General features: G+C 42.7%; 1 protein-coding gene across 1 annotated transcript; it reads left to right on the top strand.

Annotated features, from left to right (window-relative positions):
* The first annotated feature begins 217 nt into the window (after positions 1-217).
* Positions 218-27,318, top strand: SV2B (synaptic vesicle glycoprotein 2B). The gene is made up of 12 exons (XM_010124040.2): positions 218-734; positions 12,206-12,386; positions 13,010-13,161; positions 15,000-15,133; positions 15,904-15,993; positions 18,075-18,185; positions 19,326-19,414; positions 20,043-20,207; positions 22,731-22,864; positions 23,554-23,754; positions 26,043-26,202; positions 27,135-27,318. Exons 1-12 carry the CDS (start codon positions 218-220, stop codon positions 27,316-27,318), a joined length of 2,118 nt encoding a protein of 705 aa, XP_010122342.1.
* The last annotated feature ends 180 nt before the right edge of the window (positions 27,319-27,498 follow it).

The following is a 27,498-nucleotide window of genomic DNA, read 5'->3' as shown; positions in this document are numbered from 1 at the left end:
AGTGAAGCGTTATCAAAAGCTGTGTGAGACTCTGCCAGAGAGAAACTTTATACAGTAATTCTCCTTCTGAGCCTGGAAACCTGTGTATCCTATCAGTTCCAAAGAACAGGGAGTAAAAATGTTCAAGTAACCAATACCAGAAAGTGCACAAATCAATATATATATATTAGGATATCTACACACAGTGATCTGCAGCATTTAGAAATCTCCATTCAGAATGGATGATAGATATAGAAACACAAACCTCTATCAAGGGGGCAGGGAGGCAAACCAAGTCTCAGATGACTACAGGTACCAGGATGGTAGCTACGAAGGGTACGCACCCAATGACGGCTACTATCGTAGCGGTGATGAGCACGCTCATGAAGAAGATGCCCAGAGTGATGTTACAGAAGGCCATGATGAAGATGACGAGGTGTATGAGGGGGAGTACCAAGGGATCCCACACCCAGATGACATTAAAGAAAAGCAGAAGCAGCGAGCTCCTGCTGTGGCTGATGAGTACAGAGACCGTGCTGACCTTATGGCAGAGAGGATGGAGGATGAGGAGCAACTTGCTCACCAGTACGAGAACATCATTGAGGAGTGTGGCCATGGACGCTTCCAGTGGACTCTCTTCTTTGTTTTAGGGTTGGCACTGATGGCAGATGGTGTGGAGGTGTTTGTGGTTGGATTTGTTCTTCCCAGTGCTGAGAAGGATATGTGCTTATCCAGTTCGAACAAAGGGATGCTCGGTAAGTGCCACTTGCAAACAGCTCTTCTAATGCAGTATACAGTAGCTAGAACATCTTTTTCTAGTGATCAGCTGATTTCAGGATCTTCTGATTACTCTCCTCTTGTTTTGTATGTCGTGCATAGTCGTGGCTGGGTGGAGCTGACTCAAAAGGGGTTTGCATGGTGCTGAGAAGGCAGCTACTCAAAAAAAAGCAGAATTGCATCACATCTAAGCCCACCTTATGAATATGTGGTGTCCCCAGTACTGGTGACCACAGGCTGGATCTCAACAAGGCAGCTAGCTGTCAGCAGGTCTGCAGGGCAAAACTCGTAGGGGTGTTCAGGGACAAATAAGTGAAAAGTTAAAGGTGGCTTTTGCTACTTGAGGACCTAGTGACTCAGATTTCAATGCTTTTAGAAACTAAATGGTCAGGAGAAGCCCACAAAGCAGTACCATCCAAATATTATAGATACAAAAGACAGAGGTCTGTTTGCTCTGGTTCACTTTGCTGTTACATTGCGGCTCCTGATGCTGCCCTGGTCTCCAAAGTTTTCCGCTTTGTCCATGTTCCCCTTTTCTGTAGCCCCAAGTCCCAACTGGCAGATCAGCTGTGCAGCCGATTCCTTCTGCACACTAACTTCTCAGTCAGAGTAGTTTGCTAATATGTAGTGGGTCAGCAGCAGCCAGTGGAGGTTTCTTGTTAGGTCTATGGAATGCAGTTATTGTGCTGCATGGGGATTAAAGACTGAGGCTACTGGCAACATCCCTTTTGCATCACCATTGACACCTCCTTATGTTCAAAATACAAAGGTTTGGTTATTGTGAGTGAGACTGTGTGGAAAAGTTTGGATGAACAATTTTTTCCCTTGCACATTATAAGCCAGTTGGCAAAGCCTCTCAGATCTCCAAGAATCACGAAAAGCATCCAGCATGGCCTGTAGTGAGAGCCAGCCATGCAGTAGTACTGCACATCTGGAAGGAAAATAAAGTAGCTGTTGGAAGAACTGCTTTAGGAGGATGGTGTGTCTGGATGGACATGTACCGGGTTGTCAGACAATCATGAGGGCCTGTAGTGTGTAGTTCAAATGTTCTGGCCCAGAAGCTCTGCCTGATGCAAGATAAATGCAGATTTTGGATTAGACCCCAGCCCTTGACTGCATTCTACTTGCAATATTTTAACGTGACAAAGGCAATAAATAATTATCCTTATACAGACCTCTCATCTTAGTGTACTGAGGTCCTAAACATTTCTGTTTCTTTTTTTATTCTCTGAACTTGAGGATCAGGGTGTTTATTTCAATAGTTAGTGGGTTTGTGCTTAGTTTTGTGCCTTAAAGACTATGCTAACTTTTTTTTTTTTTTTTTTTGCTTCACAAACCACTTAAAAATTCTAGCTTGAAATATCTCAGGTCAGATATCTAAAAGGAAATGATTCACAGTTGGATCCTGATTTCACAGGGACTTCTGAATTCACCAGCTCCCTATGGGACACCAGGCTGGGTGCCTTTTCAGTGATGAGACCTCTTTTGAAAACCAGGTCATTTATTTCAGTGACTGCTCGAAAGCCGAAATCTTTGGAAACTCTGACCCCATAAATATCTATCTCCATAAAGCTGAAGCTCTGGCAAGCAGTTGAGTCAGAAAACTTCAAATGTCACAAGAAGATCTATCTTTGAAGTATTTCTGGCCCAACCACAGGTAAAAATGCACAAGAAATCTCCCCAGAGAGCTCGTTCTGCTTTTTCCAGCTCAGTATTTGCAAGGCTGAAAGTTCAGGATGTTCTGAAAAGCTCTCAATAAGCAAGAGGACCATTTGGTTCCATATCCAATCCCAGCTCCAGCCTCCTGCGCATTAACCAAGCTAATGTGGAACTACTAATTAGGGGAAGAGGGAAGAACATTCCTTTTGCTGCCTTTCCTGCCCACTTTTAAAGACAACTTTCGAGAACTTGGTTTTGCAGAACAATTTCTTCTGTCCTTAGCTTGTTTGTTTGGAGGATCTGCTGTCAAAGCTTCTATTCACACTATTTTGTGGCTCAGATATGAAGGAAAAAAAAAAAAAAAAGAATTTTCCTAAAACCAAGAAAAATCGATTCATCTTAGTTTGAGGCAGAGAGGAAAGTGGATATTTATGGTAGCACTCGGTTGTTCCTGATGGGTGTTGTTCATGAGGGTCTCTGACTTAGTCTATCTTATTTGTTAAATAAACTTTCCTGTCTGCTGGATATTTCTCTGCTGCAGGTTTCCTCTTGGATCTGAGGTCTCAGAGATGATCCATTGTGAAAATGAATTAAGTGTGCCTTGGAAAGCCTTAGATTGCAGAGCAATGCACAGATACAAGTGATGAATACCTAAGGGCATAAAAAAAATGAGGGTGTGAGGAGGCAGGAGTGGGTATGGCCCTGCTGGAGGCTGTGAGAGGGGAAGAGGGCAGATCTCTGGGTCTGGAGAGGAGGAGGAGAGCTTTCTGCCCTGTAAGGGCAGCAGCAGGGAGCAGAGGGTGTTGCAGGTTTGGCAGGCAGCAAGGCAGTGCAGGGACATGAGGTCTGGGTGCAGACCTGCCTCCAGCACAGCCTGATGTCCCAAGTACTGCCCCTGCAAGGGGGTTTAATCCCTTTTCTGAATAGCTGTGGGTACACGGCATGGTAAGGACAGACAGATATCAGCTCCTGAAGGGAAAGGCTGGGGAAGTGCTATTGATGGAGACAAGAACAATCTTCCTCGAAATCTTTCCTCGTTAGCTTCAGCTAGTCAACCCAGCAGAGCATTGATTAGAGAAGGCACAGCTTTCCCTCAAATTATCATGAGGTTTTAGGATGCAAGGTCATCATCCACACATGAGTTACTGCTCCTTACCTTATCCCCATGTACCAACAGATGTCTACAGACGAGCTCATGTTTATTCCCAAATGATCATTTATCTTAACACATTTTTGCTAAGAAAACATAATCAGGTTATCCCAGGTGGAGGTAAGGTTGCTGCCAGGTAGCTCCTAACATTTAAACTCATGAGAAGGTCTCAGCCATAAGAAGAGAAGGCCAGGAGGGAAAAAATGGGAAATAAATCAGTTAAGTAGTCAAACTCTCACAGAAATAGGAAGGGACAAGTAAAAGAGCTAAACTAAGTGCCCCCTAAAGACCAATTTCGTGAAGTTCAGCTTCTGCTAAAAGGATATTTTGCATTAAACACTCTCTATATTGCATATTTTTCCTCCCTCGGAAAGCAAGCATGGAAAAACATCAAGCAAATTATGGCCAAATTATGCAAAAATTACAAATAAACAGATGCCCACAGTGTTTCATGAAATGTGTGAAATGAATATGACACATCTTAGAAAACGTTTACATTTTGTTCTGAAAATAAACATCTCGCCATCAGATGCAAGTTTCAGCTATTTTAGCCCTAAATATCCCTAGTGGGACAAAACACGTATCTGGAGTTTTTCTGTTGTGTGAAATGCTGTTTTGAAGATGATTTCAGAGGTATTAAAAAAAAAAAACCAAAAAAAAAAGAAAAGAAAACAAAGAACCATATATATTTTAGAAGTTTGTTTTCATCAATTTTTAACACTAGTTGTTTAGACTATGTTGCGTAACTTGTAACAACATTATTTATATGTATTAATTTGATAAGTCTGCTTTGCTGAGATTTCTTCAGTGGTAGTCATAATAATAATTAATGTCTTAAATGTATTGGAACAGAATATTCCTTTTCAGTATAATATGTCCTGTCAGAAAGAGAACTTTTTTGATTTGCTAAGGATAATCATAGGAAGAGTCATAAATTTTTCTATTTATGTATTTGGTGAAAGGCACACTGTATTATTGGAGATATATTTGGAGAAATATCATATAAATATATATCTTCAAGTGCTTTTAATCACCTCTCAGAGGACTAAATATCATATTTGCAAGCGTAGAGCAGTAAGCACACAGCAAGCATAAAAGATGATGCCATAGTAATATTTTCTCACATTTCTAACTAACTTTTTCACATCCTGCCTATAAAAAACTCAAGGCACAGTTAAAGCATCAGCCTTCTCAGATCCCCAGAGCTGCACTTGTGTTACCATCATTTCACAGTTCAGTAAACTGAGACAAGAAAATTTTTAAGGGCTTTACCCATAGCTGCAAACCAGTCACACCAATGCTGAGAATAAAATCTTTTTTTTTTCCAGGCGCACAGCTCCCTTTTCCTTTTTATGATTTAATAATAATATTTTAAGGAGGCTATCACCTTACAGCCTCTTAGCCTATCAATGTTAGATAGAAAAACAGAAAAAAAGATCCTATTAGTAATTATGCAGTTATGGAGCAATTCAAGCTTGGCTGTGTGATTCAGGTTAAACAGGATGTGTAACAACATCCCTGCTTTTAGTTGTGTGAAGAGGATGTTTTATTATCAGCTGAGATAAAATCTGGCCTCAGCTTCTCATTGACCTGAATTCACCCGATATGACAGTCAATCCTAATCCCCTCAGCAGAGCTCAGTGGCTTTTCTCCACTTCTTTTTTTTTTCTGGATAAGTGCAGACAAGCTCATCCATGGCTTCCTTGCTCTGCCGTGGCCCATGGCTGTCTGTTCTGCATCTCCACGGCAGCGGACCCCCAACATAGCAGCCAACTAAACCCTGGTGAGACCTGTCTGTGTCCACATCCCCAGTATTGGGCACAAATTCCTGGCTGCAAATTTGCTCTCCTGCAGCACAAGGAGCATCCTCGCTCTGAGCAGCAGGGACATGCTAGAGGAAAAAGGAGCTTCTTTTTTTTTATTATTTGGGAACACCTGACACCCTGTGCAGGTCCAACATGCGGATGGCTGCATCCCCATTTATAAACACTGCGGGGAAATTCATCTGACGAGATCCAGCACGAACAGGTTTTCGTTTAACAGCAAAAGGATTTGTTTGGCTTCTTCTGTTGAAAATTTTGCTTTAGCAGAGGGTGGGGGGAACCAGATGGTCCCATGAATATTGTAGTGATGGACAAGTCCCGTGGGGGGATTGTGAAGCCGACTGAGTGTAAACAGTCACCCACGCCGTGCTGGCAGCACTTGCTGAAGTGCTCAGTGCGCGTTGCCTCGCCAGTGCTGCATCAAAGAGCTCGTGGATTCTCACTTCCACCTTTGGCTTTAATATGCAGAATCCCCTTGATCTCAGCAGCCAGATTTGCCCAATATCCACCCCCAGATCTCCAAAAACAGAAAGCTACTTTTCACATGCACGATCTGTTTCTCAGTAGCAGAGCCATTAGCTGTAGATGAAGTCTCTCTGCTGGTACTTTATCAACAAGGCACATGCAACACGACTACCCTTTCATTTGATTTCTGCTTACAACGTCAAGGAGATTCTTGGGAAAGCACTAATAAGCCTACAAGAAAAAGCAGATAAGAAATTTCAGAAAGAAAGGGAAAAAAGGCCGTTCAGCCCTTAGTTCATCCTCTGCTGAGACTGTCCCCTGTTCTGGGACATGCCAGCCATCCCTATAGCATGAGACAGTCAGGACTACTGGGGTTTATTCCTCTCTTTAAATCACTCACACTTTGCCTCATCCATCTCCCAAATTGTCCAAAATTTTGTTTGTGTCCATAAAGTGCATCCTTGTATAACAGATGCTACACTGGTGAGAGTGTTTGGATTTTTTTATTATTACAGTTTGTACTGCAAGATACATAAGGTCCTAATCTTCTTGTGTTGTCCAAATGCCTTCCACCTTCAAAAGCTTTTTTCATTACCATAGGGCTGCACTGGTGGTGGCTGGGCCTTTGAAGCAGGTAGGAGCTTCCACGTTCCTGTGGTTACTGGCTCCATACAGACCTGTTAGCAGAGATGAGACATCCCTGCACCTGGACCCAGGCAGCATCCTCACCCTCCTGACAGCCCCAAGGACTCTGGGACCAATTCTTCCTATTGAGTTGGGGTTTTTTTTTGCGGCTCAAATTTTCCCTTTATTTCCTGAGTCCTTATCCTGACTTGAAAGGGATTTTCAGATGTGCCTCATTTTAAGAGCTTTAATCCCATTAACTGTCAATGAAAAAAATTCATGCTTGTGATGGAGTCTAGGTAAACCTTGTTTTTTTTTTTTGTTTTCTTTCTGGAACACTTACTTCTAAATATTTTGAAACAGTAAAAGGACAGTTTAGCACTGTCATGATTTAGCCCCACTCAGCAGCTAAAATACCACACTGTTGCTTGCTCACTCCCCCTCTCACTACCTCCTCAGCAGCATGGAGAGGAGAATCAGGAAAGAAAGACAGACAAAACTTGTGGGTTGGGATAAAAACAGTGTAACAGAACAGCAAAGGAAGAGACAATAGAGATGGAAAACAAAACCAATACAGAATACACTTAAGCACATAACTTACAGTACAACAGCTCTCAGAGGATCCTGATGCCCAGCTCCCTCCTGAGCAGCAAAACCTGCCCCTCAGCCCCATCCCCACTTCATATACTGAGCCTGACATCACATGGGATGGAACAGCCCTTGGGCTCATTTGAGGAAATTATCCCAGTGCTGGCTAATTGGTAACCTATCCCAGCTGTGTCCCCCAGCCACAGGTGCCACCAGCTCCAGCTCCTCTCCCAGCTCAGGTGAAAATTTAGACTATCCTAGCCAGAACCAGGACAAGCACACACATAGCCATGTACTGTATCTGCCTATCTTTATTCATAGAAATTCAGCTTTTAAGTCCACAATTCCCATCTAGCATAGAGCACATAACTTCAATAAAGACTCATACATTTCTTAGTGTGAAAATGCTCTATGTGTTACCTCTTTTCTAGTGGGAATAAGCCCAGTCAGTGGTCACATATTTTCCTTATAACTTCAGCATTGGATGAGTCATAACCTGAAATTTATTCTTAGAATTTCTGCTCTTTGGTTTTCCACAGATTTTATGGGAGGCTATTGCAGACTCTCCCACAGACATTCATTATACTCCATTACTCGTAGAATAGCCTGCAAATAATGTCTTATTCAGGATTGCCCTTAAAATTTCACCTAACTACTGCATTTGTTAATTTGGAAGCGGAGTCCTCCTAGCACAGCCTAAGTCTGCGTGGTTTGAAGTCACGTTTCTGGTACAGACCATTGTAATGTTGTTACCTAGAATACTAGGTGGACAGAAGTAATGCAGCAGAAGAAATACCATTTAGTTATCACATTTCTTGGTTTAATTCTCCTTAAAAGTTTAGTTTCCTTGATACGAGCTGGATCTCTTTCAGAGGTAACAACCATCCCTGTGTTCTCCAGGAGACTGTCTTTTCTGCATGAAGACTTTATGAGTAACTATTCCACTCCTTCTGTGGCCCCTGCCACTTTATTGTTAATCCAGGACATAGCAATCTGCAAAGCCTAGCATTGTTCTGCACCTTGGGTCCTAAGATCCATCAGCTGACAGTGTTTTATAGCAGCTGCCCCAAAAAGGTTTAATGATACTGGCCAGAACATGCAGTCTTGCCAATAGAGATCTCTCCATCATAATAAAGTGTCCTGCTGATTTTGTTTCAGCCCTGAACTAAACATTTCTATAACTGGGATCCTTCCCCTCAGAAACTGGCCAAGCAGACAGTCTCCAGTCATCCCTGAGATTTCCTCTACTACAGATTTTCATTGTTTTAAATTTCTAAGGAACAATGTGTCCGTTGGTTTATCACGTACGATAACCAACTAAAGCCACATCCTCTAAGTGAGTTTGTGATATTAACAGCTCTGCTCTGTTTTATGTTGCTCATTGTTTGACGGATGCTGTGTTGCAGAGATATAATCTTCCCTTCCATCACAAATTTGGGCTGTTCAGTCAGAATCTGCAGGGGTTTGCCCACAAAAACAGCTCCACTCCACTTCTTGATGCCTAGTTTCAAACACTGCTACATCCCATGCTAAGCCCACTCTTCCCATGGCCAGAGAGCTGGGTATTCGACTGCAATGAATCACCAGCTAGAAAACAGTAACAACCTCCTCCACCTCCTCCTGACCTGGGACATCCTCTGTTACTAAGAGGATTTGGATGAACATCTGCCATCCAGGGATTTTCTCTAGGAAAAAAAAACCAAAACTCTGGTAGATAATTTTTTTCTTCCTCACTGGGGTCTGGCGGTGTGGGCTGAGCTGTGCTGTGAGCCGCTCGCACGGGGCTGGCAGGGCTCACTGTCAGATGAGTGGTTGCGATGCACCAGTGAGTAGATACCGAGTGCATCATCACTTCCGTCTGCTGGCTGCGATCAGAGCTGCTCCATTAAATCTAGCTCAAGAGCCAGGATAAAAGCATTAAGCCTTACAGCACTGCATTAATATTCCTCCTTCAGAAAGATTTTGGATGGAAACAGTTTTTTTGCCTCAGCTCTCCCTTGTAATTTGCAGTTCAGCGAACAAGCTAGAGGTCTAAGTTAACAAAGAAAGAGATCTCAGATTCTCAGATGTGTATGTATCTTCTCTGAATGCTGCAGATCAGTATGTGAAACCTTTACACACCTTTAGACAACCTCACCAGGACAGCTCAGGTCAGGAGGGTAGGGCAGGGAGTCTGGGTATTGACTGCACAGAGCCACATGCTTATGGTGGAGGCACAAATGCACTGACAAAATCCTATGCCACGGTTCTGGTACAAAGGCTGTTAGCAGGCAAGAATAGATTTTTTTTTTTGCCTTTGGCACACAAAATTCTGATTACCTGTTAGACATTGTGTGGATAGAAAAGAAAGCAGAACCGTTCACAGAGAGGTAAGTCCACCACCCTGCTGTGGAACAGGGAAGATTTCAGATGTCCAAACTTCTCTGCTTCCGGTCAATGTGAGACAAACATCCTTCAAATGCTGCAGTGGCTCTCTGCTGCATAGCTTTTAATTTAGTAATGTATTTAAAATCAAATCCAGGCATTCGCAATCAAAAGACAGAATCAGCTACCAAATAAGTCTCTGCATTAGCCCATAGCTAGCTTTGCTGGATGGCACAGAACAGCTTTCAGCCGTCGTTCTGATCATCTTGTTTAAACATTAACAAACTGAAAAAAAATTCATCGTCACCTTGTTTCCTAAGTGATGTGTTTGACAGAACAGGTACTGGGGAAGGTATTGGCTCTCAAGAGAAGTCAACACTTGGGTTCAAAGTGAGGATTGACCCTCCAAGCAGATGTTCTCCAACCATGCCTGAAAAATGTTTCTTTTAGTTGCATTTCTTCAGTCAGTGAATAGGAATGTTTCCTATTAAGGCAGTGTACTTACTTGCTCAGCATCCATTGCCTTCACTGGTGGCCAGGGATGCAGGGAACACTGTTACTTTTCTTGAGTTATGGTGTTTCCTTCAATCCCTGCTCAGGTGGGTCATGAACCTGACATGCTTACAGTCCCCAAGCATCATTTTTTTTCCTTCAAGAACAACCTGCACTGCAAGTTCTGCTTTTTGGCAAGCAGATATTCCTCCATCCTGACACAGTTCAGCTCCTTTGGATCATATCCAGCCATGATCAAGCCCCATCAGGATCTCCACAGCAGGACTGTGCAGCCTGTAGGCATAGACGATAGTCCTGCCTATGGTGTCAGAGATGTTACAGGAGGTGTTCAGGGAACAGCCTCTTGCACCTCTGTGCTCCCCCGGAAACACAGTGGTCGCCACCACTTTCATCTGAAAGTGACAGTGCTTCTACTCTGTGGGCCACTAGCTTGCAGTAGACAGCTTTGAGACATACGTGGCTTAGTAGCCAAGGAGCTGCCAATGCAATAACAGTGTGCTTGCATGCACTGCCCCAAATCCTTCCAAGTCAGCAGCTGGCAGAGCCACCACAGCATGCAGTAAGGTCACCTGGTCACCAAGTGTTCTGGTCCTGCAGCGCTAAGGCAGAGGCAACCACAGCCACATACAGCAAGAGGACAAATCATGAAGGGCTTTTTCCTCTGTGCTGAAACTCAGAATAATTTCAGTAGCATAGATTCACCTCCTGGTAAGTCTGTCTCCTTGTGGTCTTCCCTCACCTGGGCTTTTTCAGAGGAGCCTTGGAGACATATGCTCCTGCCTGATGCCTTCCATCCTTACATCTTTCCTGGCTCAAAGGAATGAACAGAGATTTGTTCACAGACAAGCCTAAAACAAAAATCTGAAGCCTGGAGGCCAATACAGCCTTCAAAGACCTGGTCCACGTGCTGCCAGCTGCTGGACCGATCAATTCCCAGATGTTATTCCTTAACAGCAGAGCAAATCATTTCACTCTAGCTGATCAATGTTTCCAACCCTGCAGCACTGATTGCTATTAGATTTTAAATGCTTCGTATCTGATCCTGCTGTCCATTCACATCATAACTCCTACAGGCTTCAACAGGAATTTTGCTGGCAAAAGGACCATAGATTGCAGTTTCTCCTGGGAATACTCTTGCTCACTGAAGTCTCTAAATCTGGAAACTAGATAAAATAAATGAACAAAAATATTCCTGGACATGTACGCATTATTAATTCATGCTATTTACACTGGTACCCACATAAAGGAAAAGGCAATATAACAGGTGATTCATCTGAAGGCAATGTCAGTAGAAGAGCCAAGGACAACTGCCATATTTTTTAGGCCAGTGTAGCAAGCACATTGTGAGCTGGGTACAGGGAGCCTATTTGGAGAAGAAAACCATTCTCTCCTATTCAGCCTGGCACGAAGTGTAGCCACTGAAACTGTCTTTTGAGGACCCCATGGTAGAAGATCTAATGAAGTCAAGTTAAAAAAAGAACCCATTTTTCTTAAAAATGTCAGAATGATAACTCTATAGAGCAAACTGTGAAGATAAGCAGTAAGTTCTTCCTTCTGAAATTTTCAGATCAAGACTGCACACTTTTTGAAAGTTGGCCTTTAGTTAGATGCCAGATCTTGGCTCAGTAATAAAGGAAGCAGCTGTGCTACACAAGGTGAGTCTCGGTAACAGACTGATCCTTTCAGATAAAGCTAGGAAAAGCAGACAGTGAAAGAGATTATATACTGCAAAGGAAGCTTGGGTAGGATAGGTAACCTGCAAAGAGATTTAGCCGTGCTTTAGCAGTATCTCTGCTCTCACAGCTTTCTGAGCATGAACAGCACCCAGAGAGAGCCTCCTCCCTGCACATCTTCAGTCCCATTGTGTTCAGGGGGGTTAGTGGAGTTAAGACATCAGACTTCTGTTGTATCGTTGGTGGCACATAGCTGGGACACGTGCATCCTAAGCTGCTTATGCCTGGCCATTGCTTACGTGCAGGGGATGTGCAAGCAGCAAGGTTGGGAAAGAAAATGTGGGTCTGATCAAATAAGGGTATGTCTCTATTGCATGAAGCAAAGCAAGCTCCTGGGCAGAAGATGGAGAAATTAGATTCCACCAATGGAGAGTTCCTGGCACCTGAGGTAGCTAATTTAGAGGGGGACGGCGGTATCTCTACTTTATTATATAGTATGCTGGGTCGACATCAGCTACTGTACGGGCGCTGCTTCTACATTGCATACTGCTTCTAGCTGGTTACAAAATCACTGTCTCTCTCTCTTCCAGGCTTGATAGTCTACTTAGGAATGATGGTGGGGGCTGTCACACTGGGTGGCCTCGCTGATAAACTGGGAAGAAAGAAATGCCTCATCATATCACTTTCAATCAATTCTGCCTTTGCGTTCCTCTCCTCCTTCGTCCAGGGATATGGATTCTTCCTCTTCTGCCGCCTTATCTCGGGCCTCGGGTGGGTAACTGGTGAATTTGTCCCATGTCCCGGAGAAATCCCATCACAGCTCGGCAGTTTGGGTGTGTGGAGTGGGAGAAGGAAGGCTGCTCAGGAGATCCATCTCTGGTACCAAGCAGAGACAGTGCTGCTATTCAGCATATGTGTTTGTGTTACCTCACTCTTGACCCTTGAAGTGTTAGCAGTATGGTCATTGACATTCTTCTGGTACTGCCCAAATTGTGCAGAAAGGCGAGTGAGACTGAGAAATGTTCTTCTCAGTTTACATTCCTTACAGCCAGGGCCTCCAATGAGACCCTCAACTATCCCCATCACCTGCCTGTATTTTGCCTCCCTAAAATGAGCAATCACAAAAGAACAGAGATGTCTAGGTGAAGAGCAAGGTACTACACTGGCTTTATATAAACTGTGCAGGACATTCAGCTTTTAGAGTATGAGAAGGATCTTGTTTATCTTTGATGTCTAAGACCAGTTCAGCAAAGAGAGATTTGCATTTTTCCTATAAGTCTCACTTTTGTGCAGTGCATCTGTGAGTGTGACCTTCCTTTTTATGTGTACAATCATAACTACAAAGACATTGAAGAAGGCTCTTATTCTTCCCATGTGCTGTTTTTTCTCCTCAGTATTGGGGGATCCCTCCCCATCGTGTTTGCCTATTTCTCTGAATTCCTATCTCGTGAGAAGAGGGGGGAACACCTGAGCTGGCTTTGCATGTTCTGGATGATTGGTGGCATTTATGCTTCAGCAATGGCTTGGAGCATCATCCCACATTACGGTAATTGGTTTGTACTTTTGACAGTACCACGTTCCTTCATCACTACACTACCCCAAAATCCCGTACAGGTAACAGTAGTCAGTCCTTACACATCCCAGCATAAACAACACTGAAAATAATAGATATCTGACATGCACAGAAAAGGGCTCATAAAGTGACTGCACGACTGATACAGTAAATAGGACTGGTGGGGCCTGTTTTGCAGCAAAAGCTTCAAATACACTCTTGAATTATACTGCCAGTGCCTGAGTTCTTGATCTAAATGGCAGTGCATTTAGGGAAAACCGAACTGAGATTATATTGCAAAAATGGAACCAGTTATCAAAAATAAGTAACTTTAATCAGAGAATTACTGCGTGCTATGAATGACAGCAGTGAGGACACATGGTCTTTTCCATAGCCAGGTGTCAAAGCACTCAGGGCTGTGTGTCTGGTGACATGTCTCCCCAGCATGTGATGGGCTGGAGTCACATCCGACTTCACCTAATTGGGTTCAGGAGTAGAATCAGTTCCCTGCCCAGGGCTGGAAATGGGAGAGAAAAAGGAGGTGGGTGGACTCTGAAAAATGTTTGTGCTCTGAGGAGCAAAAATCTATGTCACATGGCATTCCTTGTAATTCATTTATATATCCTAGGAAAATTTCAGAGGCAATATCTACCGGAAAAGATTAATTCTGTCAGTATTCAGAGACACCAGCTGTTTGCAAAATCCTGTTTGAGGAAAGTAGGACAGGCCACAAAAAAAAATGAAGAAAAACACTAATATTTATCTATCTATCAATTAATTTTTACTATGTTTAAAGTACGCTCAATATAAAGAAATGTTCATGCTTTTGATGATATGACAGAGTGTGCTGGAATAAATAGGCAAACTTACTGCATAATGGTGTCCAGTTCTATTATCTGCAACTACATTTGTTTTAAAAAGCCCTTCTGTATTTACATTACATTTATTTTTCAGATGACTTTTTGATGTTGTGTTTTTATAGCTTCTTTTTTTGATTTTCCATGTTCCACCTACTACTTTGGAACTTTGTGAAATGAGTAGAATACCATGACAGATTAAGATGAGACCTCTGCAAAAGCCATTGCTTGGTGATTTCCTTTTTATGTGAATAAATATGTTTACAGGAAAAAAAAATCAATTAAACATGCATTCAGATTTGAAGCTAGGGAAAGTAAATAGAGCTATATAAGAATGATGCTGTACTTTCTAGACCTTAGCAGGGGAATACCTGACCCAGTCAGGCATCAGGAAAAGAGCTGGAAAGGGGGAATCTCAAATGCAGGCTTAGGGATCTTGATTCTTCTAAGTTTGAATCCCAGATCAGATTTTGTAGGTCTTGAAAAAAAATAACTTGTTTTCCTAGCTCACTTCCATAAAATGTAAAATAGACGTGTGATATATGAGATGAAAAGGAACCGTCTCTAACATGCCTCTCAGATCAGAGAAGATTTAACCTTTGTAAACTTTTTGTAACATCACCGAGTAGCAATAAATTATGGCCCTGATTCCTCCACCCTTTCCCAACCTTACTTGCCTACAGCTGCATGGAGCTATTCTTATCACTAGATGATTTCTAAACTCAAAGATAAAAAAAGGTTTTTAAAAGGCAGAGCCTGAGCAAGTATGTTCCATTTTCTGTAACGAACATGAACTCACTTGCTGTTATCTACTGTGCATGCCATTCAGCCTTTAAGAGCTGTCATTACTAAGTGTAGCAAACTTTCAACCTGTCCCCGTGTCACACAGAGATGTAAAGTTCAGAGCTGCTTTAGGAGAGAAAAATACCAGAAAGTCTGGTCAGTATTTTTTCTTTTGGCTCTTGCTGTTTCCAGGTTGGGGGTTCAGTATGGGAACCAAGTACCACTTCCATAGCTGGAGAGTCTTTGTACTCGTCTGCTCTCTGCCCTGTATCGCCTCCCTGGTGGCACTGAAATTCATGCCCGAAAGCCCACGTTTTTTGCTGGAGGTAAGACGATTCATCTGAACATTGCACTCTGATATTAGATATTAGCAGAGGATAACTGGTCCCTAATGTGTCACTGTCTGTCATTCTTTGTCCCATCAAATACACATAGCGCAAGCTCAGAGGCAAATCCACTCCTACATGCCTACACTAGCTCCACAGATTGCTTAAATCTCCAAAACTACAGACTCTGGGGTCAATCAGTGATGGTTAGTGTTTCACTGGCAAATAAGACACAGAAAGAAGGTGGTGAGTGCTTGGATTTTTGTAAGTCAAATAAAGACATTTTGAAAACATCTCATAGAGTTTGGGCACGTATTTACTGAATCCTAGTGGAAGACCAAAGGACAGAGTACATTTTACTGAGTAAAATACATAAACCTCAGAGCTCTTAAGCAAGTATTCTTTATTCCCATTTCACAAATGTGAAATGTGGCAATATCTAGCTCACGTTAACCCTGCAAGTGTTTAGCAGAGGTGGGATTAAAGCCCAGGTTTCCTTATCCACCTCCTCTTCTTTCACCTGGTTTCAAATCTCTGTTCCTGACTCGTCTCCTGCCTCAGACAGGTTTAGGATAATTGCTTTCTTCAGCACAGAGATGCTGCACTCTGTGAATACAAACCACGCGTTCAGCTCTTTGTGTTTAATGTGGTCAGTACAGTATGTGTGCTTCTCCACATTCTTGCACCTCTAGAATTGCTTTCTTTATGCTTTGGTAAATTACAGAGCTAGGAACTCCAACATTTGTTTTCCTTTTCTTTGGTGTTTTCAGATAGGTAAACATGATGAAGCCTGGATGATCCTCAAGCAAGTTCATGACACCAACATGCGGGCCAAGGGTGAGCCAGAGAGGGTGTTTACGGTGAGTTTAACAAAGCCATTAGGGTGTATAAAGAAAAGCCGAACAGCTGAAGATACCTTCTTTGGTGCAGCACAGCACCAGTTTGTTCCTCCTTATTATTTTTTCAATGTGACCTCCCCCCAGCAAACAGAAAAAGGACTCTGAGATATGTTTTGTGCATTTAAAGTTAGATGCCAGTCTGTTTTTTTTCAAGAATTCCTCAATCCTGTGAATTGCACTGAGTATTCTTGATTCCTGGTGTTACTCTACAGCATGATTTTCCGATTACACACACGCTTAATTAGTCTGCTTTAAGAGACTAGAACCAAGTAACAGAGATAGTCATGTGGGAGATCTGAGTCACTCCTTTCTCCATTCTGGCTTCTAATCAAACTCTGATTAAACTTCATGTACTTTCTAATGAGCTTCCCATACTCCACCTGCCTCATACCCAGTCTTTAATCTCTCCAAGGGAAAGTGGGATGAGTGGCTATTGCTCATTAGTCTGCTGCTTGTTGTGAAAAAGGTCACACCAATGGACTTCGCTAATAGTAAAATCAGGTAAAAGGTGCATGCTGACGTTAGTTGCAAATTACTGTAATTCAGTTGTAAACTCCCAGTAAGCCAGCCAGGGAATAGCTCTTGATTTATGTTTTTAAAGATGAGAGGACATGTGCTCTCAAAGGATGGAGAAAATGAGATTTTTTTTGAACAAGAAGAGCAAGGCTTCATGTTCTGAAGGGTTGACACAAAACAGGGCCCTCAGGAATGATCCTTTGAGAAAATTAAAGATTAATATCTCTACATGTGCAGGTTCAGGTAGGAACTTAATGAGTGTGTGTTATTTATATCAACCATTTGACTAATTGCTGCAACACCAAGCTGAGCTGGCCAGTCTTGACGTGTAGTAGAGAGAAAAGAGGAGAAAGCCTCAAAAAAAAGAAAAGAAAAAAATCTGTCTAAGTAGGCCACTATGAGAGTCTGAGCCGGGTAAGAGAATGAAGGAGCAGCTGTACAGCATCCCATTAGCGTTCGTTACTCCATCCAACAGTGCCATGACTGCTATGGCATGGGCTGATCTCAGGATCGCACCTCGAGGTATGGCATGCCAGCTGAATCAAGATTTACTGACATCCGTTGGCATGGGCGGATGATCAGCGCGGCTGGTGTTGCACAAACTGTCAGATTTTGTGTTTTTCTGATAGGCCAGAAGTTGCCAGTTTGCGGTGAGTCAGCTGGTGCCGGGACAGTTCCCAGATCTGACATTTAAACAGTGCCAGCAAGAGGAACACAGAGACTCCACAGCTGAGCCAAGACACTCATTCATACTTAAAAATTTATTCAGTCAATTTTTACCTCCTTCTTGAGTTTACGAACAGATCTGGTTTCCTTGAATATGTCCTTTATTTAAAATTACTGAGCAAATACTTCCTGGGACCTATTTTTAAGGTTTCTTGAGCAGTTCAGTTCAGGTGTTCAGTGTTGAAAATTCAGACTGTATTGGTGGAGCGAATTGATCCCACGGCGTGGGCTCACTTGATGACAGGATGCATTTTCAGATGCAAAGATTCCCATCTACACATTCATTTGTCACAGAAGTTCTGCCAGTGGTACTTAAAAGGTGCTAAAAGAGAAATATTCCTGCCAGTTGTCTTTGAAGAAAGAGATCTTGAGGGAACAGTTGGATGCAGCTATAAGTGGCTGATCATGGAGATACTCTAATTGCCCAGTCTAATTTCTAGTGGGAATTTAAGGGATAGAGAAATAAAGTGGTACACAGGCACATGAGCGAATAAATGAAACATTGAAGTGGATATGATGCACTCAAAATATTTTGTGGAATGAGAGAAAGAAAGAATGGAAGGATGGAGGAAAGGAAGGAAGGAAGGAAGGAAGGAGGGCAGGCTTCTTTGTGTAATAAAATACCTTGTTGTCATTAAACCAGTTAGCTCGATGGTTAGTGATAACATGCAAGGAAAAGATAGCAAGGGATATCATGTAGAAAAATTGCCCAGGAGACAGTGGAATTTAAAATCCACCCAACACCAATTCTGGAAACTTCAGTCCAATATTTTTTTTCTCATATTTTTTTTCCCCCCTAGGTTTCCTATATCAAAACTCCAAAGCAAGTAGATGAATTTATTGAAATCCAGAGCTCAACGGGGACCTGGTACCAGCGGTGGCTAGTCCGAATCACAACTACTTTCAAACAGGTAAAGAAAAGAAAAAACATCCCTCAGAGGCTTTTGAGCTTTGGGCTCCAGTTCCTCGTTGCTTCAGGTTATTGTATTTTGAAACCCTGACTCTCACTCAAAAAAATCTGCTGGTATTTGCAAAGGGCTGTAATCTGATTGCACCTTCTACGCAGAAGTGTGCATCCACAAGCTGCCACACTGCCAGCCAGGCCCCAAAATACACCTGTGAGCATCACAGTAGTTCAGCTGTGCAGAGCTTCCAGGATGAGCTACAGCTCCAAGTGCTTGACTGTCCTGCTGAGAAGATAAATATTGATTCCCTCTCCCTCAAGCCTAGGTGAATTTACCACAGTGGATTCAGAAGAGTGTTTTCTCCTCACTCCTGCTGGGACTGAGTTTCTATCAATGTTATATTGTCTTTTTGGCTAATTTAACCTTTCATACATGCTATGCTGCTTACCTATGCCCATGCAGAACTTTGTGGAAAAGCTTGCTAGATGCTACTAGTCTAGGAGGATGAGCTTAAAGTAAAGGAGAGTCTTTCCTAATTAATAGAAGTGCAGATGCTACACTATTATTATATTTATGTGGCAAGTTAAGAGCATGAGGAGTTACGTCCCTTTGAGTTCCTGGCAATATTTCCTACAAAAGGTCCAGAAAAGCAGATCTTGGTCTCTCTCCTGCTCTTCTTGGCTTCATCCCTACCTAAGTTAATCTCACCCTTCCTAAAGTGCCAGCTGTGTTTGGGTGTTTGCTCTTCAGTGAGCTTTGGAGCTCCGTTTGATAGCACTTCTGAGACCATACATATATTTGAAAAGACAAAATTGTCAGAGGATCTGAGAACAGGATCATATCCACATTTACTGACAGAACCAGAGAGAGACAGTGCATCATCCCAGCTCAGTCCTAGTCATGCACTCCAGCTCTTTACAGAGGGTCCAGATCAAGTACCCTGCACATAGCTGAATAAGTGATCTTTTTTTTTGTAAGCCATTTGTCTTGATAAATGTAATTTTGAACAAACACTGAATATACACATCTGACCTTCCCCCAGTGAGCCCTTTTTAGTGACATTAAATTTATAATGCACTCAGAAATTAATCTGTCAAGTGTCTGCTAGAGGGTCCTTGCAGCTAATTCCTCCTTGTGGATTTGTAGGTCTGGGACAACGTGCTATATTGTTTAACAGCCCAGTACAGGATGAACACACTGATGCTGGCTGTGGTTTGGTTTACAATGGCCTTAAGGTAAAATACTTCTTTAACTTTTTCTGGAAGGTAGACGGCCCTCAGAGTTTGAATAATTATTTACACATTTAAATAAACTCTTAAAATAATTAATCCTGGTCTTATTTTAGAGAGTCGTTGTGTACTAAGCCTTGCTTTCCCATGAATTATTGATCAATCTGATTGCTTATATGAGAGTACAAGGTGTTTTGAACAAATGAGGACTTGAGAAGTGGTCAGTAGTGCACTAGTATATGGACTTTCTCACATTCAGATCTTTCATTTGATCTTGTCCAGACACAACTGTATCTGATTCTCAGCTGTTCCTTAGTCTAGTCCAAAACTATTCAGATCAGCTTAAATCTAAACTACAGGTAAATTTTGTCTAACTCTCACTTAAAGCTCACACTTACAGAAGTTTGCCTTCTGGGGGAGTTTCCAAAGTTCTTATTGCTCTGCTAATCTTTTGGGCAGCAAGGACAGCACCTTGCTGTATTTCCTAGACAAGGAGTCAATGTCACTAAAACTTAATTGAGTTGTCCTAGGTGAACAAGATGACAAGTTATGAAGTAGATCATTGGAAAAACATTGCCATGTTTGCAGTGCCAGGAGCTTGTATCCCTAATTTATTTCTTCCATCCTGCTATAGTTACTATGGCCTTATTGTCTGGTTCCCTGACATGATCCGGTATCTCCAAGAAGAAGCATATGAGTCCCGAGTGAAAATCTTTGATGAGGAAGAAGTGTCACACTTCACCTTTAATTTCACCCTGGAAAACCAGATCCATAGGAATGGGGAATACAGAAATGACAAGTAAGTGAACAGAACTTGGTTTGATGCATGTGAACTGAAATTCATTTCTAGAAAGCTCATTTTCTTTTTCATTTTGCACCAACCTGAAAATCTCAAAACAAAAGAATGTTGTTCCTTTGGACACAGTTGATATTGCTCAAATCTCAAAGGCAGTTTTCCACAGACCAAATATCCTTTTTATCCTGTTTTTCTCACACTCTGCCTCAGCCACCCGCATTGCCAAAGCCCCTTGTTGGGAGCAGGGCAGTGGGTACCCACCTGGCAGTGCTGGGCAGCTCTGGATGCAGAGGTGACTTCTCTTTCCTTAGCGCAGACTGACATCTACTGGTCCTGGGCAGCAGAGACCATAACTTGAAACTGCTCTGCTGCTGCATATCCAAAATAAAAAGTTATTTTCCCTTCAAGTCCTCTATATGACTTACCCTGGTCTCCATCCTGCAGCCCGTTAGTGCGAGCTGTGTCATGGCCAGTTGTACCAATGTGCTTCCCCCACACTGGCCAGCATCTCCCCACAGAATTAGTGTGTCATCTTCTTTTTTAGTGGTTTGAAGCCAGTGAACAGAACAACATTGCTTTCCTCTCTTTCTTCTCCCATTTGGGCTGGGCCTGGTGGTTTTTCTTCTGCATCCAGCCTGGACCCCAACCACTCTATGTTCCACAACAATAGAAATTCTAGTGATTTGTATCAGGCCATTATTACTTTTCTAAATCTCAACAAAATGGGTGGAAAAATACCCTATGTAAATTCTGTGGAAATCCCATTGCCCCAGATAGACTAGCCAGGTTGTTGCTCCAGCTGCCTTGCACTATGTGATGATGTCCCACTGGATGTTCAGTGTTACAAAAAAAAAGACTCATTGCTTTAATCTTCACAGGTGAAACCATACCTCATTGCCCAGACAGGTTGTTCCTCTCCCCTCAGATATTATTTGTCTCTATTTCCTTGGCATATATCTGACACACATTGGTGGGAGACCCCAGTATTTGTCCCTATGTCCTCCAGAGACCTTTCCTGCAGCAAGGAGATATGGTGCAAACCTAGCCCCATAATTCCTATCCCTCTGCCTATTGAGCAGCCAAAGAAAGTCTAGTGAGAAGTGAATGGTGGTCAAATTTAGGAACTGGAGACCCTTGTCTTATGCCCAGAGGAGATGCTCAGTTTTCAGTAACTTCTTTGAGAACTGAGGATGCTCAGCACCTTGCAGGATGAAGACATAAAACTGTGCTGCACATTACTATTCTCCTGCCTTGGTCCTCTCCAATTCAAGAACTCAAAACCTGATCAAGCTACATTCCAGTAATGCCCAGAGCATATCTCAATATGATTTTTAGTTGCATTTTCCCTCCAGCCTTTGGCTGGGAGTTAAAACTCCATTGAACACCAGACCATTGCTATGTGATGGATGTTAAGAAAGCAAACTGCAGGAAAAGGGCTTCCAACAGCCTTTGGGAGTAAATACATCACAGGCTCTTACTGAGCAAATGCAGAAGAGCTTAAGTTTTGTTGTAACCTATGAGACCTTCTACATGGAGCAAAAGACTTGAACAGTCTTCTTGTGGTACTTTGCACATTAATAATATCTGTGAGTAGCTTCAGTTAAGAAGCCCTGCAGTGCTCATTTAATGATGTAAACAGCCATCATGCGCGACCGTGTTGTAAGTGCTCGATTCAATTAAGTTTCTGGGTGTATGTTAGAAGGCTTTTTATTTGGTAACAGTTGTGGCCTCCTTAACTGGAGCAATAATGCTTGCTCTTAATAGCTCCTTACATCTTAAAACATGCCTGTGCATTAACTAATACATCTTCTCAGTGTCCCTGCAAAATTTCACAGCTAAATCAATATTGTGCCATCCTTCAGGCAGGCAGGTCAGACATGTCAGCTTCCCATCAGAGGAGAAATCAATCACCTGACACAATCAATTATTTTTAGTGTGATCTGTTTTCATTACATGATAAGCAACAGTCCTTAAACAGAGATGGCTACAAGCAGAACTCAGATAATCTCCCTACTCTCTCTAGAAACCCTTCTGCATTTTTGTTTAAAATATCACTTTGAGTTTAAACAAGTGTCAGAAGCCTTTCACAAAATGGCTCAATGGGCTCCTGACAATGTCTCTTGTTATTTATGCTGTAGGAAGGGGCAGAATAAGGAAGAAGCAAGGTGAGTTCACAAAGAAAATGCCATGCACTGAGTGGCTTCTTCAGAAGGCCTAGTAGTGAAAGTGAGAGGACTTGTGTCCCATTAGCCTTAGTAGCACATTTTCTTAGATGTGATTATTTTGAGGAATAGAAAAACTGCCAGGAATCCTAAAAGGTCTATCTCTCTTAAAAAAAAAAAAACCCACTCTTCAAACCCATCTCTTCTACTAAATGCAAAATATGTAGGCACTGAGTTTACAATTTTCTGTAAATGACTCTAGGAACGGCCATTAGTGCTCTGTCTCTTGAAACAGCCATTATACGCTATATAGTGTAGAAAATACCGCTAAACACAGAGTGAAGTTCTGTTTCCTGCCCCACAGATTTATTGGCATGAAATTCAAGCAAGTGAAATTTGAGGATTCATTGTTTGAGGAATGCTACTTTGAAGATGTGACATCCAGTGAGACCTTCTTCGAAAACTGCACCATCATCTCTACTGTCTTTTATAATACTGGTAATGGGATTCCTGCTATGGTCTCATCTCTGTAATTAGGAATTATTTTATCAGATTCTAGGAGAAAGGATGATAGGAATTGGTGTGTTTGTGTGTGTTCTGGGTGATGAAAGTGATGATAGAAAGAAGAGTGATACATTTGGAAGGAGTCCTCAGGTTGCTCCATCATTCTTTTTAACTCCATGGCTTCTGGTGCCATTGGCTGCTGCACAGGAAATGCAAAAGTCTGCACTCAGACCTTGGCAGAGTAAAGTAATGGCAAAATGCCTAAGCAGTTTAACAGCTTGATTCAACAAATTTGGCTTAAAATATTATTTTAACCAACCTGTGGTTGATGATTGTCAGCAGTAAAATACTTGTTAGTTTATGCTGAAAAAGCTTTTCATTTCTGCTCTAATAGAGCACAAACCATAATGCCATGAAAGCAAGAGCCTGCATTGTCCCATCCTTGTGGCATGAGGATATTGGTCCAGGTGACTCCACAAATACAAGGAGTGCATGAGTTTACACCCCCTAGGTACCAAGTAGGCACCTAGAGTTTGCCACTAAGATAAATACTCCCTGGCCATTTCCATTTGAAGAGGAGCTCCTCTCAGATCTTTGATTTGGTTCTGATCCTGACTCCTGTTGCTGCTGTATGAAGGGAGATCAGTCAAACAGGATCAAGACTTTGCCTCTTTTCCTTACAGATCTATATGAACACAAATTCATCAACTGCAGGCTCATAAACAGCACATTTCTGAAGGAGAAGGAAGGCTGTCACCTGGACTTCGAGGAGGACAATGATTTTCTGATCTACCTAGTCAGCTTCCTGGGCAGTCTTTCTGTGCTGCCGGGCAATATCATCTCTGCGTTACTCATGGACAAAATAGGGAGGATAAAGATGATCGGTGAGTGGGCACAATGGGTGCATGGTGCAGGTTGTGGGTGGGAGCACGACTCTGCAAAGGGCCAAGGTCAGCATGAAGGTCTTGCTGTATCGGCACACACCAATGTGAGCTGAGATGGCTCAGGTGGGGACAAGTCATTCCCATATCAAATGGAGCAGAAGGGTAAAAAGAGTCCAGGGTGAGGCAAGTGATCTACTCTATGGCAGTGGGCAAAGTACCTGCTCCCTGCCTCCTCACCCTGCTTTTCTGTGTATCCATGATACCCTCCTTTTTTATTTTGGCTTTTATGTCAAAGCCTCTATGTTTATCCATCTCTCAGCACAACAGGGTCAGAGCTGAAGCAGGACCTCTTGGTGCTGTTGAGTTGATGCTGATAAAATAAATGAATACTTTGCTTGTAGCAATGAATATTAACAAAGATTTTTGATGTGGCTGCTTGACAGCCCAGGAGTTCCCTCTCTGGATTTTCTGATTTTCAAATGATTTTACAAACAGCTTCAGAAAGCATATGGTAGATTAACTGGCCGTGTCACAGCGAAGCAAGATGCCACCCTTTAGGGTTACGGGAATAAGTTAACACCTTATCAGCGTTATGATACTTCAGGAATTTCTGGTGTTGCTTCCTCCAGGGTTCAGACCTTGCTCTCCAGGTACTATAAGAATCATGCCTTGAGGGGCAGCCAAGAGAGTTCAATAAAATCAAGGCTGTGGCTCGCGGTTAAGAGATGACTTACTCTCTTGAGCTCATCTCTCTTCTGAGAACAGATGGAAGTTTAGTTAGCTTAGCCACACTGTAAGACAGGGTAAGGTAAGCAAGATGACCCCCACTGGTGTGTCAAGAATGTACGCTGTGGGGGGAAATCGGTGTTCATGTAGTGAATTTGGAAAAGACCCCAAAACACCAGAGGGTCTGCAGGAAAAAAGTTAAATAAAGCTGAATGAGAATCAGATTGTCAACCCTGCAAACATGTCAGCATTTCAGATTTCCATCTGGAATTGAGATGACAGCCGGAATCCTAAATGCTTATTTGTTCTGCAGAATGAAAAGTATAGGACAAAAATTAATAATGACACGCTGAAACGTTTCACTATGGAATTTTCAGTTGAAACAGCCTTCTGGCGTTGCACCCGTATCACTCTGTTGAACACATTATTTCTGGTCAGCTTAACATGAAAACTGAATTTCACTGTTGCGTTATGTGCCTCACTGGGACTTCAGTTCAGTTTTATCATGTTCCACTAAACTCTCTCCTGTGCCCAATGTCAGATCTCCTGGTGCACACACAGTGACCCTAATGCTGTACTGTGCTTCTTCAGCAGAGGGAATACCCACACTGCACAGTGGAGGATGTAGTTTGGCCAGGTACCGTGGAGGAGAAATGGACATGGAGTCCTGCATGTCAGCTTTTCATAGGCAGGGCACCACAGTGGCAAAATACAACATAATGTCCAAAATGACGCATTTTAGTTCCAGTTCAGCTTCCAAATTATTTTGGATGGCGTCCAATTAATTCAAAAAACCCCAAACAAAAAAAAAATCGTGTTTGGCTTCCTGGTAGTAAATGGGGATATTTCAGAAACAACAGAATTTTCCAGTGAAAGATACCTTGATTTTGCAAAAATTGCATCTTTCAGGTGAAAATTCCCAACAGGGTAGCAGGCAGTGATGTAGCCAATAATACTTCTGAATCTGAACTGTGCCTAACTGGGCATGAATGCTCTCACTTTCTCCCTCGGTGCTGTTCATAAAATCATAGCTCCTGTGCAAATGTGCCATGAAATCTAATGATGTTCTTATAATTAAAAGAGACCTCAAGTGCTTCATACAATTGACTGTAAATTATCCTAATTGAGACTAGAAATGTGTCAAGTGATTTCAATACGATATGAAATGCACCAGCTCTTCACTCAAAACTCAAGTTGAAAAACCTTCTTAATGATTCTTCCTCCTTATTGACTTTAATGTTTACTTGCTTCTGCTCTTCCTGGGTCCATCTGGATGTCTTAGATGTTGGAAACCTGCCTGGAAAAGCCTGTCTTCAGAGTTTCCGTAGAGCAGGACTATCAGCAAGATCAGATGGTCATTGAGAACATTTTCAGGCTGGTTTCCAGCATTAGAAAATGACAGATAGGCAGCATCAAGGTATTTTTGGATTCTTGCAGATTGAATTTGTTCTGGAGTGAAATGCTGTGATTTGAAAGCCATCTTTATCAACAAATACGTTTGCTCAACTGTGGACAGGGGAAACTGCTGCCGCCAACATTTTTCTCTTGGTTTCCCCCCGTAGGTGGCTCAATGTTGATCTCAGCAGTGTGCTGCTTCTTTCTCTTTTTTGGCAACAGCGAGTCGGCAATGATCGGCTGGCAGTGCCTCTTCTGTGGGGCCAGCATTGCTGCCTGGAATGCCCTGGATGTGATCACCGTGGAGCTCTACCCCACTGATAAAAGGTGCTCAGAATATTTCTCTTTTTAGTCTCCATCCTCTGACTTCAGCCTCTCAGTTCCTGATGGAAAAAGTCAACGCTCACTCTAGATACACGTAGATGGGGGAAATTTATTCTTTTAATTTTCACCAGTCCTTAAGGGCTGGGTAGTCCTGCAGCTATACTGGATCAGCACAGACATTTGCAGGCATAATTCTGCATGCACAGTGGCTAGGATGGAATACAGGCAGATAAAATACAGAGCCTGTCACTTCCATGGATGTGCACAGAGGTCTGGCCTTTCCTACTGTATGTCCCAGCCTCTTGTCATAGCTCATCACCTTGACAGCCTTCCCCTCCACAACCTGGAGAAAACCATGTGCACAGAACTGTTTGGGAGATGGGGCAGCACAGGAAACTTTGGGAGAATGTGCTGCAGATTAAGTCTTTCCTTGCAGCATTATTATAAGCCTTTTTTTTTTTTTTTTGCCTTTTTTTGGGCTGTTGGGGGAAGTCAGAAGGGAAGGATAAGGACTCTGCTTTGAAGGCAACCTGCCTTAGCTGCTGGGTGAAGCAGGATTTGGAGGAGAGCCCTGGTTGTTTCTCTGGTGACAACCCACTCCAGCCAGCGCTTGGAAGGGCTTTGACAAGTTCTAGAGCAGGTTGTGTCCTGCTGTCTTTGGCAAGGGCAAAGGCTGTCATAGTGGGCCACTCTAGGGCTAGGGAGAAGCTGAGATGAAAAGGACAAATGAGTACAGACAGACATTCTCCTTCTTCACACAGACATGCAAAACAGTGACATCTATTTACCTATTTATTTATTCTGCCTGGCTTTACTTGCTAGAAGCGCAGCCTGGGCAACCTAAGAGCATTCACAAAATTACCCATCCAGATCTTCTGTAGTTGTGCCAAGAACCTCCCTCCTAACTCATTGCTTTCTGCTTTTCTTCCCCCCAGGGCAACAGCCTTTGGCATCCTCAATGGGCTTTGCAAGTTTGGTGCCATCCTGGGGAACTCAATCTTTGCCTCCTTCGTAGGGATAACCAAGGTGGTTCCCATCCTTCTGGCTTCCTCTGCTTTGGTTGGAGGTGGCCTCCTTGCTTTGCGCCTCCCAGAGACTCGAGAACAGGTCCTGATGTGAGCAATGGAGGTCAGGGGGGCCAAGGGGGACAGACATAGAAGAACAAAAAAGAGCCATGTTTGGAAAAATCAAAATGTCCACTTCTATACTGTTCTGTCAATACCTCAAAAAGAGAGGGCAGAGGGAAAGAAGAGCCCAAAGGGATAAAATGAAACCCCTAGTTTCTGACCCTTTTACAGC

This window comes from Chlamydotis macqueenii, chromosome 12 (assembly GCF_036417535.1).
Source record: "Chlamydotis macqueenii isolate bChlMac1 chromosome 12, bChlMac1.mat, whole genome shotgun sequence".
Lineage (NCBI taxonomy): Eukaryota > Metazoa > Chordata > Aves > Otidiformes > Otididae > Chlamydotis > Chlamydotis macqueenii.
This window is presented reverse-complemented; position numbering and strand designations above follow the sequence as displayed.